Source organism: Glossina fuscipes, unplaced genomic scaffold, assembly GCF_014805625.2.
Source record: "Glossina fuscipes isolate IAEA_lab_2018 unplaced genomic scaffold, Yale_Gfus_2 1, whole genome shotgun sequence".
Taxonomy (NCBI): Eukaryota; Metazoa; Arthropoda; class Insecta; order Diptera; family Glossinidae; genus Glossina; species Glossina fuscipes.
Window position 1 is genome coordinate 17,424,246 of NW_023998415.1, and position 16,288 is coordinate 17,440,533.

The following is a 16,288-nucleotide window of genomic DNA, read 5'->3' on the forward strand; positions in this document are numbered from 1 at the left end:
ACACACACACACACACACACACACACACACACACACACACACACACATACACAAACACGACCGTACAATAATGTTTCATTTATATTATACGAAATGAAAGTAACAGTTATAATAGTAAAATAAGTTCTGTTCCGGATTTCTTTTACACGATATAAAAATAGTCAACAATAGCAGCAAGCACGACATTTCAAGATTATTACTTATTTCTGTTTTACTTCATTTTTACAGTAGTAATAATAAAATAGAAAGAAATGCGAGCACATTATGATAAGAAAAAGTATGCCAGTCATACCAACTAAAACACAAGACCACACAATAAAATATACGATATAATAAAATGAAATACAATGCAATGCATTACACACATTACTACACCACACCACATCACACCATACCATACCACACAATATATGCAAGCATCCATATGCGTTTATACATACGCTAAACGTATGCTAACATTGTTTCATGTATTTGTATATATATATATATGTATTTGTGTAGTTAGTTATTAATAACTGCGACAATACGACATACATATATATATATATACAGTTACAAGAATAACTATTCATTTTTATGATATGCTTTTTTCATGGCATTATGATCTTTTTATGTCTGTCTATATGTCTGTCTGTCTGTTTGGTTGCTTGTATATCTGCTTCTAATATATATATATATATATATATATCGGTGTGCATGTGAGCGAAAAGCAAAAGTTATAATTATTATTTTGTCATTGTTGCTAAAGATGATCTACCATGGAACCGTGGTTTCTTTATATTTTTCTCTTTTTTGTTTTGTTTTTTTTTTTTGTGTTTTGTTTCTGATTTCGCTGTCTTGTAAAGCTTAATGACCCATATTTTATAATTTTATTACTTCCTTGTCTGTGAGAAGATAAAATACATCATCGTGAAATCGTTATCATCATTGTCATCATCATCATCATCATCATCATCATCATCATTATCATCATCATCATCATCATTCTCATCAACATCGTCATCATCATCATCATCGTCATCATCGTCATCATCATCGTCGTCGTCGTCGTCGTCGTCGTCGTTGTCATTACCATGGCTATTGTTATAGTCATCATTTTCAACCAGTTCGCTTTTTACTGTAATTTTCTATTGAAACAATATAAAAAGGTGAACAGTAAAAATAAGGAAAAAAAAAAAAATTAAGCAAAGAAAAAGAAAAACACTTGACGCATTCCACACTTAAGGTTACATACATTGCCATATATCTACACATCAACATTCTATTATGCGTGCCTATCATTTCTTGGGAAACCTGTCATATGGTGATTTCCATTAATTGATGAGAAAGAAACAAAGAACTGAAACGAATAAATATTCACATAATAAATATTTGTTAAATTTACTTAATACGTAAGCCTAAGTAAACTTGAATATAACTTTGGACGAGAATCGTGAAAAAAATATTCCTTTCTATCTAAGGATAAGGACGCGTAGGATGGATGTCCTAAACTGCTTGTGATAAATTGTTGATACACTTAACGAGATTGATTGCAAACCTTTGCAGAATTTGTGCATCTATTGTCCAGCTTAATACTAAAGTCATTCGTAAGAGATTCAGTTGAATCTACTTCTAGTATTTATTCATTACCTTTTTTTCCCTTAGGACACCTAGGATGCTTTATTAACTTGCATTCTTGTATTCTTGGAAAGAATTTCTTATTCTCGCTTGTTTCTCTTATTGGGTTTCTTTATTAAAATAGTATGGGAAAGTTGTAAGATCTTTGCAGAAGGTGCGCTAACAGTTTCGGATCGTCTTACTCTAATGGAAAGCTTGATTTTGCCTGAAGATGACAGATGCTTTAAATGATCTAGAAACTGTTCTTGTCTTCTATTTATATCTATACTCCGCTATAAAGAAAATTTTCAACGATTAGGACGAATGAGAATACAAAGAGAAAACGAAGATACACAAATATTCCGCTAAAAATGCTAATAAAAAAAAAAAGATGGTTTCTATTGTTTTGCGTATAAATATGTTCGTGATCCCTAGGTTTGCTTTACTGCGAAACTTGAAAACTTGTATATGCCGCATGCAATTAAAGTCAACAATTGTCCTGCTTGTAGGGTACCTGTTACAATAATTTTGGAATTGTTCCCTAAAGGATACGATTGAGAGGCTAAAGATAAGCTCTGAACTTATTCCCCCTGTAACTGATGTATATATATATATATATATATATTTCTCACATTTCACATCAATGACATACGTTCAGGAGGAAAATCTCATACGTTTGAAAACATCCAAGCCATGTATGGCATTCCAATGATAATTGGGTTATTTTAACCAACCATGGTGATGGACCATAATGTCACTTACTAATCAATCAGTCAATCGATCAATCACTTCCATCTTCTTCATCTGTTTCTTCATGCTCTCCAAGTGCTAAGCAATTCAACATAACAAAAGTGGAAACTTGTCTTCGATGCGAAATTCTTCTATCTTATCTTGTTTTATGCATTTGTTTACGCATGTGTGTGTGTGTGTGTGTATGTGTGTTTATATGCGCATGTGTACCTTTATGCGTATACGTAACATTTTCCCGTTTTTTTTTTTTTTTCGTATGCTGACAATCAAAGTGAGTACTATAGCATATAGGTATGCGTATGTATGTATATATGGATGCAGGTATGAATGCATTAAACTTCCTTATTGTATATTTTAGTTTTTGTGTCATCTTTAATGGAGTTTTTCTTTGATTTTTTTATTTTTTTTTTCGTTTATTCGACCAACATTTTGGCATAGGTGCATGCTACAGTTGATTTAGTAGAAACTAGTTTTGGGTTTGTTGTCATTCTCGTGCTTATTTTATGTGTAACTATAAATATTAGTCGTTGCGCATTCAAACTGAGGTGAAAACCTGATCAGTTGTCAACAAACATAATTTCGTGAGCGCACCGCACACTGACATGAAGAGAAAAAGGGGAAGAAAAGGAAATAAAAGAGAGAAAGAGAGAGACAGGCTGATGGAGTAATGGGGGATGATTATTTGGAGGGTACTTAAAAGTATATAGAGAAACTGTTGAGTGCAGGTGGGTTCATCTTCTCAAAGACACTATTTCCCCAATATAGAAAATGCCAGGAACGAAGCGTCGATCGATATAGAATTTTTCTTTTTCTTTTTTCAATATTTTGCGCCAAAAAACGCACTAACGTCCGAGTTAACGGCTCCTTATTTAAATATGTAGCGCAAAATAATGGCGATGACTTCTTCCAATAGCGTGATGAGATAGACTTGCAGTTTCCACAAAAATTTGTGACTACATTATCATTACCGTAATGAGAAAGCTTTCAAGCATATATTTATTGTCTGCGATCTTCGTGTAAATAGCGTTTATGTTACGTTACGTTACGTTACATTACGTTCAGTTGCGTTGTGTTGCGTTGTGTTGCGTTACATTGCGCATATCTTTTAAATATTTTTCCCGCTTCTTTTACCATTTTACAATATTAAGGTACGCTCCTGCCTACAGTGGCTAAGTAGAATGACTAACCATTGGAAACAGGTTGAGCGGCATTTTGCCTGTTGCTTGCTATTGATGGTTATTTGGCAGACTTGAAGCGGTCGATGCTTTTTATTGTTTTTCTTTTGTTGCCATTTTTTCGTTTCTTCCTTACATTTCTTCTCCGCTAAGATTTAGTTAAACTGCAACTAGAAAAAAAGTGTGTCAGCTGAGATTAAAGCCAAAAGCAGGTGTGTTGTAATTGCTAAGTAAAAGAGCAGCTGGGCCGTGGAATGCCAACAAATACGGTATTGATAGATAAACCATTTAGGGCTTTTGGCACAAACGAACGGTTCTTTAAACAACACGTTGGTTGCACAATTCTCAAGCATTAATAATATATTTCTTTGTTAGCCACAAACTAACAATCGATTTTGACTGCTTTGATAGATCTTGCAGAACTTTTCCATTGTAGTTTTCCTTTTTTTTCTATTGCAGCTGCTCCACCTGGTTCAGTTTGTTACAGTCATGCTCATTGTCAAATGTTTCATGAACGTACGCATTGCGATTTTTTGATACCGAATCTTTTTGGTCGCTGCCAGTGTACAGCGCCTGCCAAACTTCAAATGGGCCAATGTGTTGATGCTATTAGTGAAGAGACGTCATCTGTTCCGTCAGTTCCTGTATCTGAAACAATGTTAATAAATAATTCTAGTGAAATAATATTGCATGAAACACCTATTATGGAGACTACGATCCACATTGAAGCCCATACTGAAACGTTACATGTCGAGAAACCACATATTCCTACTGAAGTGCCATTAGCTGAAATAGGAAATAATGTATCGGTAGAAGAAGCTGACTATGAAACCGACAAAAAATTATTGGGAATCCCTGAAACACCTGATGATATCAAGTTGGAGTCTACCACTTTGCAGGCCCTAATAACATTGCCTACCTTACTTCCACATTCAGATGACGAAAGCCATCAAAGCGCTGACGATTATCCGTATAAAGTCGAAGATCAATCAAACGAAGACAACGCGGAAGAAAATGAATTTAAGGTGCCTCAGGAGGAGCAACAATTTCTTGAACAAGATAAACCGTCTTCAGCCTTAAATGGAGACATTGAAGACACGGCTCCCATTCATACAGTCATAGATCATACTATGAATTTTGATTACGAAACTGAACAAAATGAATTCCAAGAGCAAGAATCCATGGAGCAAAACGTCTACGAACAAGAGCAACCTTATGATAAGGAGAGAGAAGATGAAGATGATATCATAAATCTTCCAACCACCGCTTCTTCGCAAATTAATGAAGAAAATTTTAATAAAATACCTTCGGAAACTGGATATAGCACCGAACACAACGAACCAGAACATCATAGCCAAACTTCAACTACCGAAGCAGATGAGAAAGAAGTAGAAAGTGAAAGTGTTGAAAATGTTGACGTCGAATTGAAGCCTGAAGTTGTGAGTGCAAGTGATAAAGTTATTATAACTCAGCAACCTTACGCTAACGATGACGCAGAACAAGAAGCAGCAACAACTCGCCGATATTTTATAGATGAATTTAAAGAAAATGAAGCATTATCAGAAAATAATGTTGCTGCATCATTCAATATAGACGACAAGTCTGAGGTAACAAACGACTACAATGATAATAATGATAACAATAATAATAATAATAATAATAATAATAACAGCAACAACAATAACTACAATAATAATAACAATAAAAACAACAACGACAATAATAGTAATAATAACAACAACAATCACATCAACTATAACATCCACGATAATGCTATAGGCGAACCAACAACAGACAATAGTGAGAAAAAAATAACGGAGTCAGAGATAGACAGGGAGACAGAGACGGGGACAGAAACAGAAACAGAAACAGAAGCAGAAGCAGAAACAGAAACAGACCAAATGCTCGTAGGCATTAATAACGTGCTTAACTATAGTTCAAATGAAGATATCGCTAACGAAGAACAAGAGATCACAACAAGACCTGAAGAACTTTTGCAACACTTTAGTAACTTAGAAGACAATACTGTAACGGATAGACAACAAATCGCTATTGAAAACGAACTGGAGCAGCTACTAAATGTGAATGACATGAAGAACGAACGTGAAACAAATGAAATACAAGAAGTTTTAAGTGAAGTGAAAGAAACCGCACTTAATGCAAACGCAGAAGCTCTGGAATCCATACAAAATGGGGGAGAAAATGAAATTTATAGTGAAACAAGTTCTTTAGAAATTGAAGGTGATCAAGAACCTGTTACCGACGCCATAACAGAGGAACCCAATCAAGAAATCAATACTGTTAAGCAAGAAGAGACAGACTATAATGTTAAACATATTCAAAAGGGAAAAGATCAAAAAGAAGAAGAAGAAGAAGAAGAAGAAAACAAAGAGAAAAATGAAGATGAAGAGGAAGAGAAAGAGAAAGAGGAAGAGGAGGAGAAAGAGCAAGAGAACGAAAATGAGGAAAAACGAAACGAAAGTCCGAATGAAGTTATCGAAATGGAGCCACAAAATGAAATCGAAAATATAGACAATGCAATGCAAGAAGGTCAACAGCAAGAAGACGGAAAAGAAAATGATCATAGTATCGAAACAACTCACGATGGGAATCCGATTATAAATGCAGACATAATCGAAACTCCTCTTCAAGAAAGTGCGGACGACAACATTAAATTGGATTCGATAATAGAAGAATTAACAGAATCTAATGTAGCGGAGGAGGAAGAGTCAGAAAGAATTCAGCCAGAGAACCAAGAATCAGTAGAATCCGAACCTACTACTGTGAATCCGAATATAGATATTCAACTTCCCGAAGGTCAACATGGAAATGAGATTTTATCACATGACCCTACGAACGATATCATGGATCATGATGGTGAAATTGCAGAGGAAGCAAATTCGGAAACAATAAAAGAGCACTACATTGACTCTACTGAGGATAAAGAGAATTACTATGAGAACCCGTTAACAAATTACGAAGTCTACGCCGCAGAGCATCAATATAGTAGTGAAACTGAAGGTGACTTAAACTCGGACCAAAATAAATCGACTGAACGGGATGCAAATATTGTAGAAGAAGAACAATCTAACGAAACTTTTAACGCCATAGATCAACAAACCAGTAATGCTCTACAAGATTCTATTAATGACAATGTCAACTATTCCATATCGGATAATTTCAAAGATGACACTAAAATAGAGGAATCCTTGCCGGAAAATGCAATTAACGACGTTGAAGAAGAAGGCCATCAAATCAAGGATGTAACAGAAAGCATTCAAGAAATGACGACAAAACCTATCGAAGAATCTTTGAGCGCGGAAAATACCGAAGAAAGTAATCAATCAAATGTAAATGTTGCCTCTGTTACAGAAGTAAGCGAAAATAAGCCAAGCAGTGAAGACGTAGATAACCAGGAAAATGAAGTTGAAAATGGTACGCCATCAGAACAGCCACAGGATGAATGGAATGATCTGAATTCCGTTAAGGAGCAAGACGATTTCAAAGACGTTACGGATACCCCTGTACTTGAAAATATTGCAGAAGGTGTAGATGAAGACATTATTGCATCAGAACAAGATCAGGATTCGAATGAAAAATATTTAGATGCATCAAATATAAATAATTTGATAAAGAGACCTATAAACGATGGCACTACTGAACTTCACGATATTATTTCTTTGCTTGAGCACCATGAAGAAGAACCTCTTCAAGGAAATAACATAGATCTTCAAAATCAATTGACAACTGATGGTCAAACGGAGCACATTGAACCAATTGATCAAGCACCGACCGAAAATGCTATTCAAGGAGGCGAAAAGGATGAGTTTGTACCTGAAAATGCTGAAGCCGTAAGCGATATAAACGAAGTTTATGATGAAAATCCTCACTTAAGTCTTCAGGAGCCTACGTATTTCTACGAATATCAGCAAATCACTGATTTGCCTAAAACTGATAGTGAGATGTTGGATGAAAAAAATGAAATTCAAGTAGATATCGGTCAGCATGAATTCTTTGAACTTGCTACCGAAATTCCATATAAATCCCCAGAACAATATACTGAGACGCTGGATAATGAACAACGTCCGGGAGAATCAATTAATTATATTAGCGAAACTGAGAATAACAAAATAAATCACGAAATTGAAAATCACAATGAAGTTGATGTCGAGAATCAGAAAAGAGTAGAGCATGACGAAACCTCATCGGAATTATTTAATCAGAACTTCCCATCCGAGATAAGCGAAAATAGTGAGAAAATAGTTGAGATCGCATCCAATGAAGAACATAACGAACAGGACCACGAGCCGCAAATTGGACAAGGATTGACTATACCGAACATGACACAGACGCCCGAAGCTGAAGCGGTCGATAGTGAAGATAAATCTGCGGGAACAACTGAAAGCCAACCTCAAATATATCATCAACAGTCTTTTGAAGAAACTAGTCAAGATAATCTTAATCAACAATTGCATGAGGAAGAAAATGAGAAGGAGCAAATTAACGAAGATCAGGAAGAGATGCAAACATTTAATATTTATTCGGAAGGCAGTGAGAAGGAGGAAGAGATTAATAACAACCCCGAAGACATCAAAATGAATAACATTCAAGACGTGCAAGAAGAAGAAAAAGTAAGTGATTATGTTTATTTTACGACACTGCCGCCCAGTGAAAAAACCGAAGATCACGACCACATTAAAGAAGAAGAAAAAGAGGAAGAGAAGGAAAAAGAGGAAGAAGAGGAAGCTAGTAACGATTTGAACGTTTCACAAATAGTAACGGAAGCAATTGATAAAATCGAAGAGGAGGAAAGCATTTTAACTTACGCAGACTCTAAGATGACCAATGAGACCAGTAGCGACGAACAAGCTCATGAAACGAATAAGCTCGAAGAATACAAGCTAATGGATAGCGAAGAAAATCATAGTTTGCCACAAAACATTAATAGCTTGAGCTACGATTTGCCCAACGAAAGCCTTAATATACCTATAGAGAACCTCAATACCAATGATTTGGAGACCCACATTAAACAAATTACAAACGATGAGCAATCAAATGAGTTTTTAGAGCCCACAGAATCGCCTATAGTAAATATCTTAACCGTCACGGAAAAAATTGGAACCAACGAACTCGAAAGCGATAAGCAAAAAGTTTTGAATGAAAACTTTGAAAATGAAATCGAAGATTCGGCTTACGGTCAGGCATCGCATTCGGATTATGAAGAACCATCGAGTCAAGAATTTTACGAAAGTGAATCAATCGCAGATATATTAAGTGACCTGATGAGAGAAGAGGATAATCAAATCACAATACAACCTGATCGTTCTGCAGATGCAGATAATCGCCTAGACATACAACATAAATTGCAGGAAGAAATTCCAGATCTTATAGCAGAAGATACGAATATTTCTGAAGAAAAATTAGTAAATCAGGAGTCTCCTGTCAGTCATGAAACGCCGTTGTTAGTAACCATAAATCCAGAAGACAAATTGATAACTTTCTATCCGGATATGCAAGAACAATACCAGCATAATATAGTTTATCCCGAAGAAAGTAAAGTGGAAGCTTCCGGAGATCATCAGGAGACTTCTGATGCTAAGGTCAATATTGATGAGCAAGCGACACGCACTATGAGACCTCTTGCCTTAGAAGTACCAATATACGACATGTCCGGTGATCGTATCTATCAAGCGCATGAATTCGAACCCGACAATATAGTGACCGAATCTAGCACCGTAGGACAACATGAAGAAGAAAAAACTGAGAAATCGTTTACAGAAGTAACAACCAGCGCCGCCGATATAATAGAGCTAACTACGCAAACTATGTTAAATTTGGCAAGTCGTGTTACAGTAATGGAGCCAGCCGCGCCAATTGTAACCACATTAATGCCTTTAGTGCAAAGTGCTGCAGAAGACACTGACACTGACGTCACGCCTGAACCTGTTTGGGATATATCATCAACTGATAATTCCATGTCTAGCAAATTAGCCACAGGTATTACGGATTGAATATTTTCCAATCCAAATTAATTAATAAATAATTTATCGATTTCAGTAATACGTAAACGGGTAGAACTGAGCTTAGAAGCCATTTCTTTGGGGCTGAGATGTTCTAATGACAAACAGTGTCAATTATCAGATTCGAATGCGATATGCAATGAGCAAGGCGTTTGCGATTGTGCAGTAAATACATATTCTCCTCAAGAATCAAAGCAGTGTGGCGCTCAAAGCACTGGATGCAGTCCTGGTACATTTCAGGTACATTTCAAATTTACAGGCCTCCATTGAAGTAATAGTTAAGAAAGTTATCTTCGGCATATGCCAAATCCTTCATGTCCTTTATTATTGTTATCGAAAAAAAGAAAATCCTAAAAAAAAGTGAAATTTCGTTAATCTACAAGTTTAGTTGAGTGTAACAGGTGTTTTTTTGTTCGAAAACAAAATTCATTTCGCTAAATTGAAGCTTGAATTGAGTTACCGATTGCATGTTCGCGATCGACATTACACAGAACAAACGCGGACAGATGGACTAACGAACATCCTTGGGATCGAGTTTGATATTAATCAAGAATTTATATACGCTCTCCATGGTCTCTGAACCTTGTTTGGCTGCGTTGCATATGCTTTGAAAATATAAATACACTCTCAAAGATCTAAGATCTAGTGAGAATTTAGTTTCACTTTCTTTAAATTGTTTTTGTTACTACCTGGTTGGTAATGAAATTCTTTGCTGCTTTGAAACCGATTTTCTTTCTTTTTCTTAAAAAAAATTATTTTTTAGTGTCGCTCCAGTGGCGTATGCATCTCGTGGTTCTTTGTTTGCGACGGTCGTGCGGATTGTAATGACGCCTCTGACGAAGAGTGTACTATTAATGCCCGTTTAAATCAAACTTGTCCTACGGAGGCTTTCCGATGCAGCGTAAGTTCTAGATGCGTTTCCAGAGCAGCTCTTTGCGATGGTCGCAAACAGTGCCCGCATGGTGAAGACGAATTAGGCTGCAGCGATCTAAAATCCAACGAGGATTGTCCTTTACATACATTCCGTTGCAAGAGCGGCGAATGTTTGCCCGAGTATGAGTATTGTAATGCCATAATTAGTTGCCGTGATGGGAGTGACGAACCACCCCACCTATGTGGCTCTCGTTCTATGCCCAATCTTTTTCTTAAATTGCTAACAGCCGGTGGCTTGACTAGCAACCCTATTTCAGCTTATTGCCCGCACCGATGCAGTAACGGACGCTGTCGTTCCACCGCCATTGTTTGCTCAGGCCGTGATGGGTGCGGTGATGGTACCGATGAACAAACATGCTCAGTATGCAGTAAGTACATACATTTCTCATATATATACATATATACATATCTACATATTTACATATATATATCATCTTTTTCTAGGATGTCCTGCGCCTTCGTTCAATAAACCGGCACGCGTCACAAACTTTTTAGCCAGACATCGTCCAATGTTGTTGTGGTAGAGAACCTCGATATTATTATTATTTGATTTTATTTTTATTATTATTATTATTTTTTTTTTTTATTGCATTTAAACGAAAGCATTTATCCTAATATTTAGTCTGTCATGGTTGATCGATTTTATTTAAATTTTTGCATTACTCCCTAGTTAAAGTTAATTTATTCTAAAGAGAAAAAAAAAAAAAACAAATCAAACAAAAATATTGAAGCGCTTTTTAACTACAATTGTTACCTTGCTATTAAAGGACGATAACAATAATAATAATGGCTGTCCTTTAACCTAGCGATGCTAACAATTGTTAGAGCCAGTGCTAATTACTGTGACTATTATTATGTTTTTGTTTACCATCAAGCACACAACGTGACTAAAAATAATATTGTTTTGCTTAATTAGAATCATAGTGTTTTTTTTTTTTTTTTTTATTTCTTTCTCCTATATTTAGTCTTTCAAAGTTTGATTCGTAGTTTTTAATTTATGGAGAACGAGTCCTTGGATTAATGTCGTATCGCTTTTATTGAATTATTCATATACTCTTCTTAAATAAATAAATTTTAAAAGAAAATGCATATGTCAAACTCTTGTAAATAAGTTGAAATTCATAGAAACAATCTAAATTTAAACAAACGATATGTAAACGCATTATATAATTTTATAAAGATGATATAAAGAAAATTGGAAAAATTATTATATTATTCAAAAAAAAAAAAAAAAAAAAAAAAAAAAAAACTATAATTTCTTTTCTATTAATTGAATTTTTAAATAAATAATAATAAATAAATTTATCATCGGCAAGTGTTTTCTAAATCATTAATAGAAACAAGGTAAATTTATACTTTCACGCATACCAGGTTTAACTGCGACAGTGATAGCATACACGTCACACCGCTTGGCGAAATGCTGCAATATTTCCCCTATCCTTAGAAAATACATACACATATGCTTCACCTTAGACTTAAGGCGTCATAATTGCTTACCTGACAAATATTAACGGTTTGGTCACTCAACTACCACTGATAAAACTCATCGCGTTGTTTGACCATTGATCGATACACTAATATATTCTGAGGTAAGTTATATTTCGCATATTTAGAAAGCGAACACACTGCATCACGTACACCGCCGCATAGAGGTCAGAAAAAATATATATTTATTTTTAGTAGGTAAATAGACGCTTTAAGCCTTGCCGGAGGAAATGCGGCACAAAATTCATTACCCGAAAAAATCGTTTTCCTCAAAAATAAGGCTCTTCCGTGAGCGCATCGAAAGAACTAGTTAGTTTCGCTACTGACAAGTGATAGGCTAACATCTTCTCCGCTGTTTTCTAACTTTTCTGGTGCACTAACGCCTGCTGGATTCGAATCTAAAATTTTTATCTTCACTTGAAAGCATTTCCAAGCAATAACATGTGCAGGGGAACGTGGCCAGTTCTCTAGTGTAGTAACGGCTACAAGGTTCAAATCTAAAGTTCTTATCTTCACTGGAAAGCATTTTCAAGCAATAATACATTTAGAATAGCTCCGCTAGGGGGAATATCATTAGTCCGTCTATCAAAAGATTAAAAGTGTAGAACATACATGCAGCAAATAGATGGGCGTTTTAGCCTAAAACCTTCGGGAAAAAGTTAAGGGAAGAAAAAATTATTTCAGAGAGGCATAGTAGAATAGTTCTATAATTCTGGGATTGCAGAGAAATCAATTGCATTTGAGTGAAGCTTTAAACACGATTCCTTAAAACGTTTTATCCCGTACATGGTCTCCTTTTCCATTCGAATTTTTGCGAATATCTTTTAAATAAGTTTATTTAGGGGAACACAGACGATTTTTTGATAAATTAATTTAAACATTTATCATAAGCAAAAAAGCATCGTCTCTTTGTCGAAATTTAGCTAAAGAAACAGAAATAAACTCTGAAACTGAAGTCTTAGTCTTAAAGCACTAGCATCTAAGGCTATCCGTTTTATATTATAATCTCTACTTGCTTGAGTAGTAGGTCGTTTGAAGGGAAAGCAAGTTAGCAATTCCCTTAGACGAGGATGGCGTTAAATGTAATTTTTTTGCGTATCTGATACGGACCACATACTTTCTTAATGATTTCAGTTGAAAAATTTTATGAAAAACTTAAAAATATATATAATGATCCCCTCGAACGGCATTATTCTACAAAGATCTCCGCTTTAATCGGTCGTACAGTCAAAAAAGATAATAAACTAATAAAAAAAAAAACATGTAAACACACTAGACCGAGTCAAGTTCCAGTAGAAGATATACTATGATACGTTGCTTAAATACGATTGTTCATATAAAGATTATATGCGAAGTCATCTAAAAAGTGCTCTGATCTGTTTGTTTTCAATAGCGTTCGGCCTTGGACCAAAACATGTCAGTGCAATCAATTTCATCATTACAATATCTCAACAATTGCAGCCTGTAAGTTGAACAAATAAAAACAACGACGACAGCAGTACACACAAGCTCGGTGTAATGATGGCTCGGTCCTTCTCAAGCTTTTCTGGGCATTTCATACATCTGCAGAAAGTTAATATGCCTGTGTTTCTTAACTGGTGTATACGGGATATAGAAATGCACCATTTATGGATCGCCTGTGAACTTACCAACCCGTCCATCGCCTCGATAATCGACGGCTATCACTTCAAATGTCAGACTAGCGATCGACTTTACTCGCTATCGCGAATCTAAGCACAACAAACTAAAAACCTGACAAACTGTATTAATAGCAAGTAAGAAAATTATATTCGTTCGGCACCGAACCTTTTATACCCATCATCATTATACTACAAGAGATAAAAAAAGTAAAAAAACAAAATTTTCCCGCTCTATAATATGGATTGGGCGCAGTTGATTTTTTCTATTTTCAAAATAAAAGTTTTTTATCGTATAGGCATGTGGTCGTTGTAGGCGTGTCCTTTACAAAGTTTAGATCAATTCCAAATTCTTGACATCTTGATTTTCACTAACCAAAATGTTTACCACAAATGCTACAAAGTTGCGCAAACAGACGGATGGACAGACGAACAGGCGGACATATTTCCAAATTTGAAACTGGCCAAGAAGTTGTATACTTTATGGGGTTTTTGAAGCTTGCTTTTGCGCGTTATAAAGGTAATCTTTGTTACACTATTGGGTAGGCGTGGTCAATTTTTTCCAATTTTTGTGCACGAATGCAACAGCATCACCCATTGAACATGCGGTCAAACTTTTGTGAATTTATTTGTAAATTTATTATTTAAAGTGTTCTCAGTTTACGTGATGCTGTGGGCGTGTCCTTCAACCGATTTGGCCCATTTTCAATATCAACCTGCGTGCAAGAATTTCCACTATTTCTGCCAAATTTTAAGTTGATATCTTCATTTTTGCAAGCAGGAGTGTGCCAATAACAAACACCACATAGACGGACAGACGGACACGCTTAAATTGATTTAGAATTTGACGCTGACCAAGAATGCATATATTTTTTGTGGAGTCTCTGATGTTTTCTTCTACGTGTTGCAAAGGTTTTGATAAAATGAATATACCTCTCATCCTACGGTGGTGGGTATAAAAAGACGCAATTATTCGAGTGATTCTTTTAAACTTTGAAAATCTTCTCGACAACGTCTATTAGAATGGATTGATCGTAAGATCACTACAAGCTTTTTAACAATTCTCTCATTTTTAGTTAAAGCAAACAAATAATTCCCCTATTTTTATATAGAAATTGCTGCTGATATGCTACAGAGCACTGCATTGAGATCGTTACGATATTTATTATATTGCGCAGGTATTCAACTGTTGCATTGCATTGGATTCAACATTTTTCACCAATGAGATGAGATTTTTTTGTCCTCTGTTGCGCTCTTCGTGAACAAGCAATCGTGCGCTCAAATATCGTAATCGTTTTTTCCTAAAAATAAATTTTGATAAGATTCGTTGGTTACACAGTGCAAACGTGCAAGTCTTTATATCAAATTTCTTTACCTGATGTTCTATAGAAAATCGCAGTCAAATTTGTCGAACAAAATGTTAATAATGTTAATATGTTAAACTATTTTGCAAGCGCCATTGCTATATCTTGCTGCACTTGCACGGAATACAGTCTCTCAATGTCACATCAACAAACTGCAAACAACAAACTGTCTATCAATCTTATCTGGCTGACTTCATATCATCCTTAGCGGTATTCAATCCATGTAACGATTTTCTAAATAAACAAATTTTAGAATTGTTGCTCTATATCGCTTATACGATTCACTCTAGTTCACCTAAAACTGTACGCTGAATAGCGCGATTTGAATTTGTTGATTTGCCCCGCAATGTTTCACATGTTATTCTTTAATGAATCTACCTACATATTGTATGCACTTTGTTTATTTAAGTTTTGTTTGATAATCTTGTTTTCTCTCCCTTTGCTTTCTCAATTATATCGTCTAACCCTATATGATGCTATTACAATACATTGGATTATATGTATTAGATCATATAAAAAGTCTTTGCGGTTTTTTTTCCGCGGAATGGTGTTAATGCCTATATATTGGGCAACACTCATCTAATTGTCTAAAATGACTATGTGCTTAGAAAGGTGACATTTCAGCTTACACTTTTTGTGAAGATAGTTTTCGAATACTCTACTCGAGTAAAAAGTCGCATTGATTTGAAAGTGAGTAAAATATGTGAAGAGATACGCTGTGTGATGATTTTTACAATAAAAAAGGTAGAATATGCGAAAACATAGGTGAACGAGGGCGGGATCGAAAGAGGTGTTCGATGTCCTTTGACATCTGTATGCGCACCTCGCAGTCACTGAAAAACTCGATGAAATTTTGCAAAAGGTAGAGCAAGACCGGCCCGTAAGCTGTGAGGGATAGCAGCTGGCTACAGAAAGCAGGAAAACCGAAACCGGGGACAAAAACCGCAAAGACTTTTTATGTGACCGATTACAATATATATGTAAATGTATAATGTATAATGTGTATAGCGTTATTATATTATAGGCAATGCATTGAGCAATAGGTCTTGTAGGAATCTCTCATATTTTACATGAGCGCATATGAAAGTATAGGTAAACCGTTATTTTGCTATAACGAAAATAATTTTAAATCCAAATAAATGCATAGTTTGCCACCGCTGTTAACGGTATTGAGAAAAAATAAGAATATGTTTGCATGAATGCGATTATTTTAGCATTATTTGTGATCAAGTATTATTCAATATTATTTACTTGTTTATTACCCAAGCAGACCCTTGTCACTAATTTTTCCGAATTACTAAAGATGTATACGACCTTGCATTTTTCGC

At 35.3% G+C, this 16,288-nt stretch overlaps 1 protein-coding gene and 1 non-coding gene across 2 annotated transcripts in view; both read left to right on the plus strand.

Moving 5' to 3' along the window:
• LOC119632072 (myb-like protein X) overlaps positions 1-11,128 on the plus strand; it is a 27,040-nt gene extending 15,912 nt beyond the window's left edge. Inside the window, exons 4-7 of the mRNA XM_038024774.1 lie at positions 3,981-9,518; positions 9,579-9,781; positions 10,305-10,842; positions 10,919-11,128. Of these exons, the coding sequence (XP_037880702.1) occupies positions 3,981-9,518; positions 9,579-9,781; positions 10,305-10,842; positions 10,919-10,998 (6,359 nt within the window). The 3' untranslated portion in view covers positions 10,999-11,128. The remainder of the gene's footprint in view (positions 1-3,980; positions 9,519-9,578; positions 9,782-10,304; positions 10,843-10,918) is intronic.
• Positions 11,129-12,984: 1,856 nt separating this feature from the next.
• LOC119632736 lies at positions 12,985-13,052 on the plus strand. Its single transcript, XR_005246822.1, has one exon. It is a non-coding gene; the product is annotated as a U6atac minor spliceosomal RNA (small nuclear RNA).
• Positions 13,053-16,288: the final 3,236 nt, after the last annotated feature.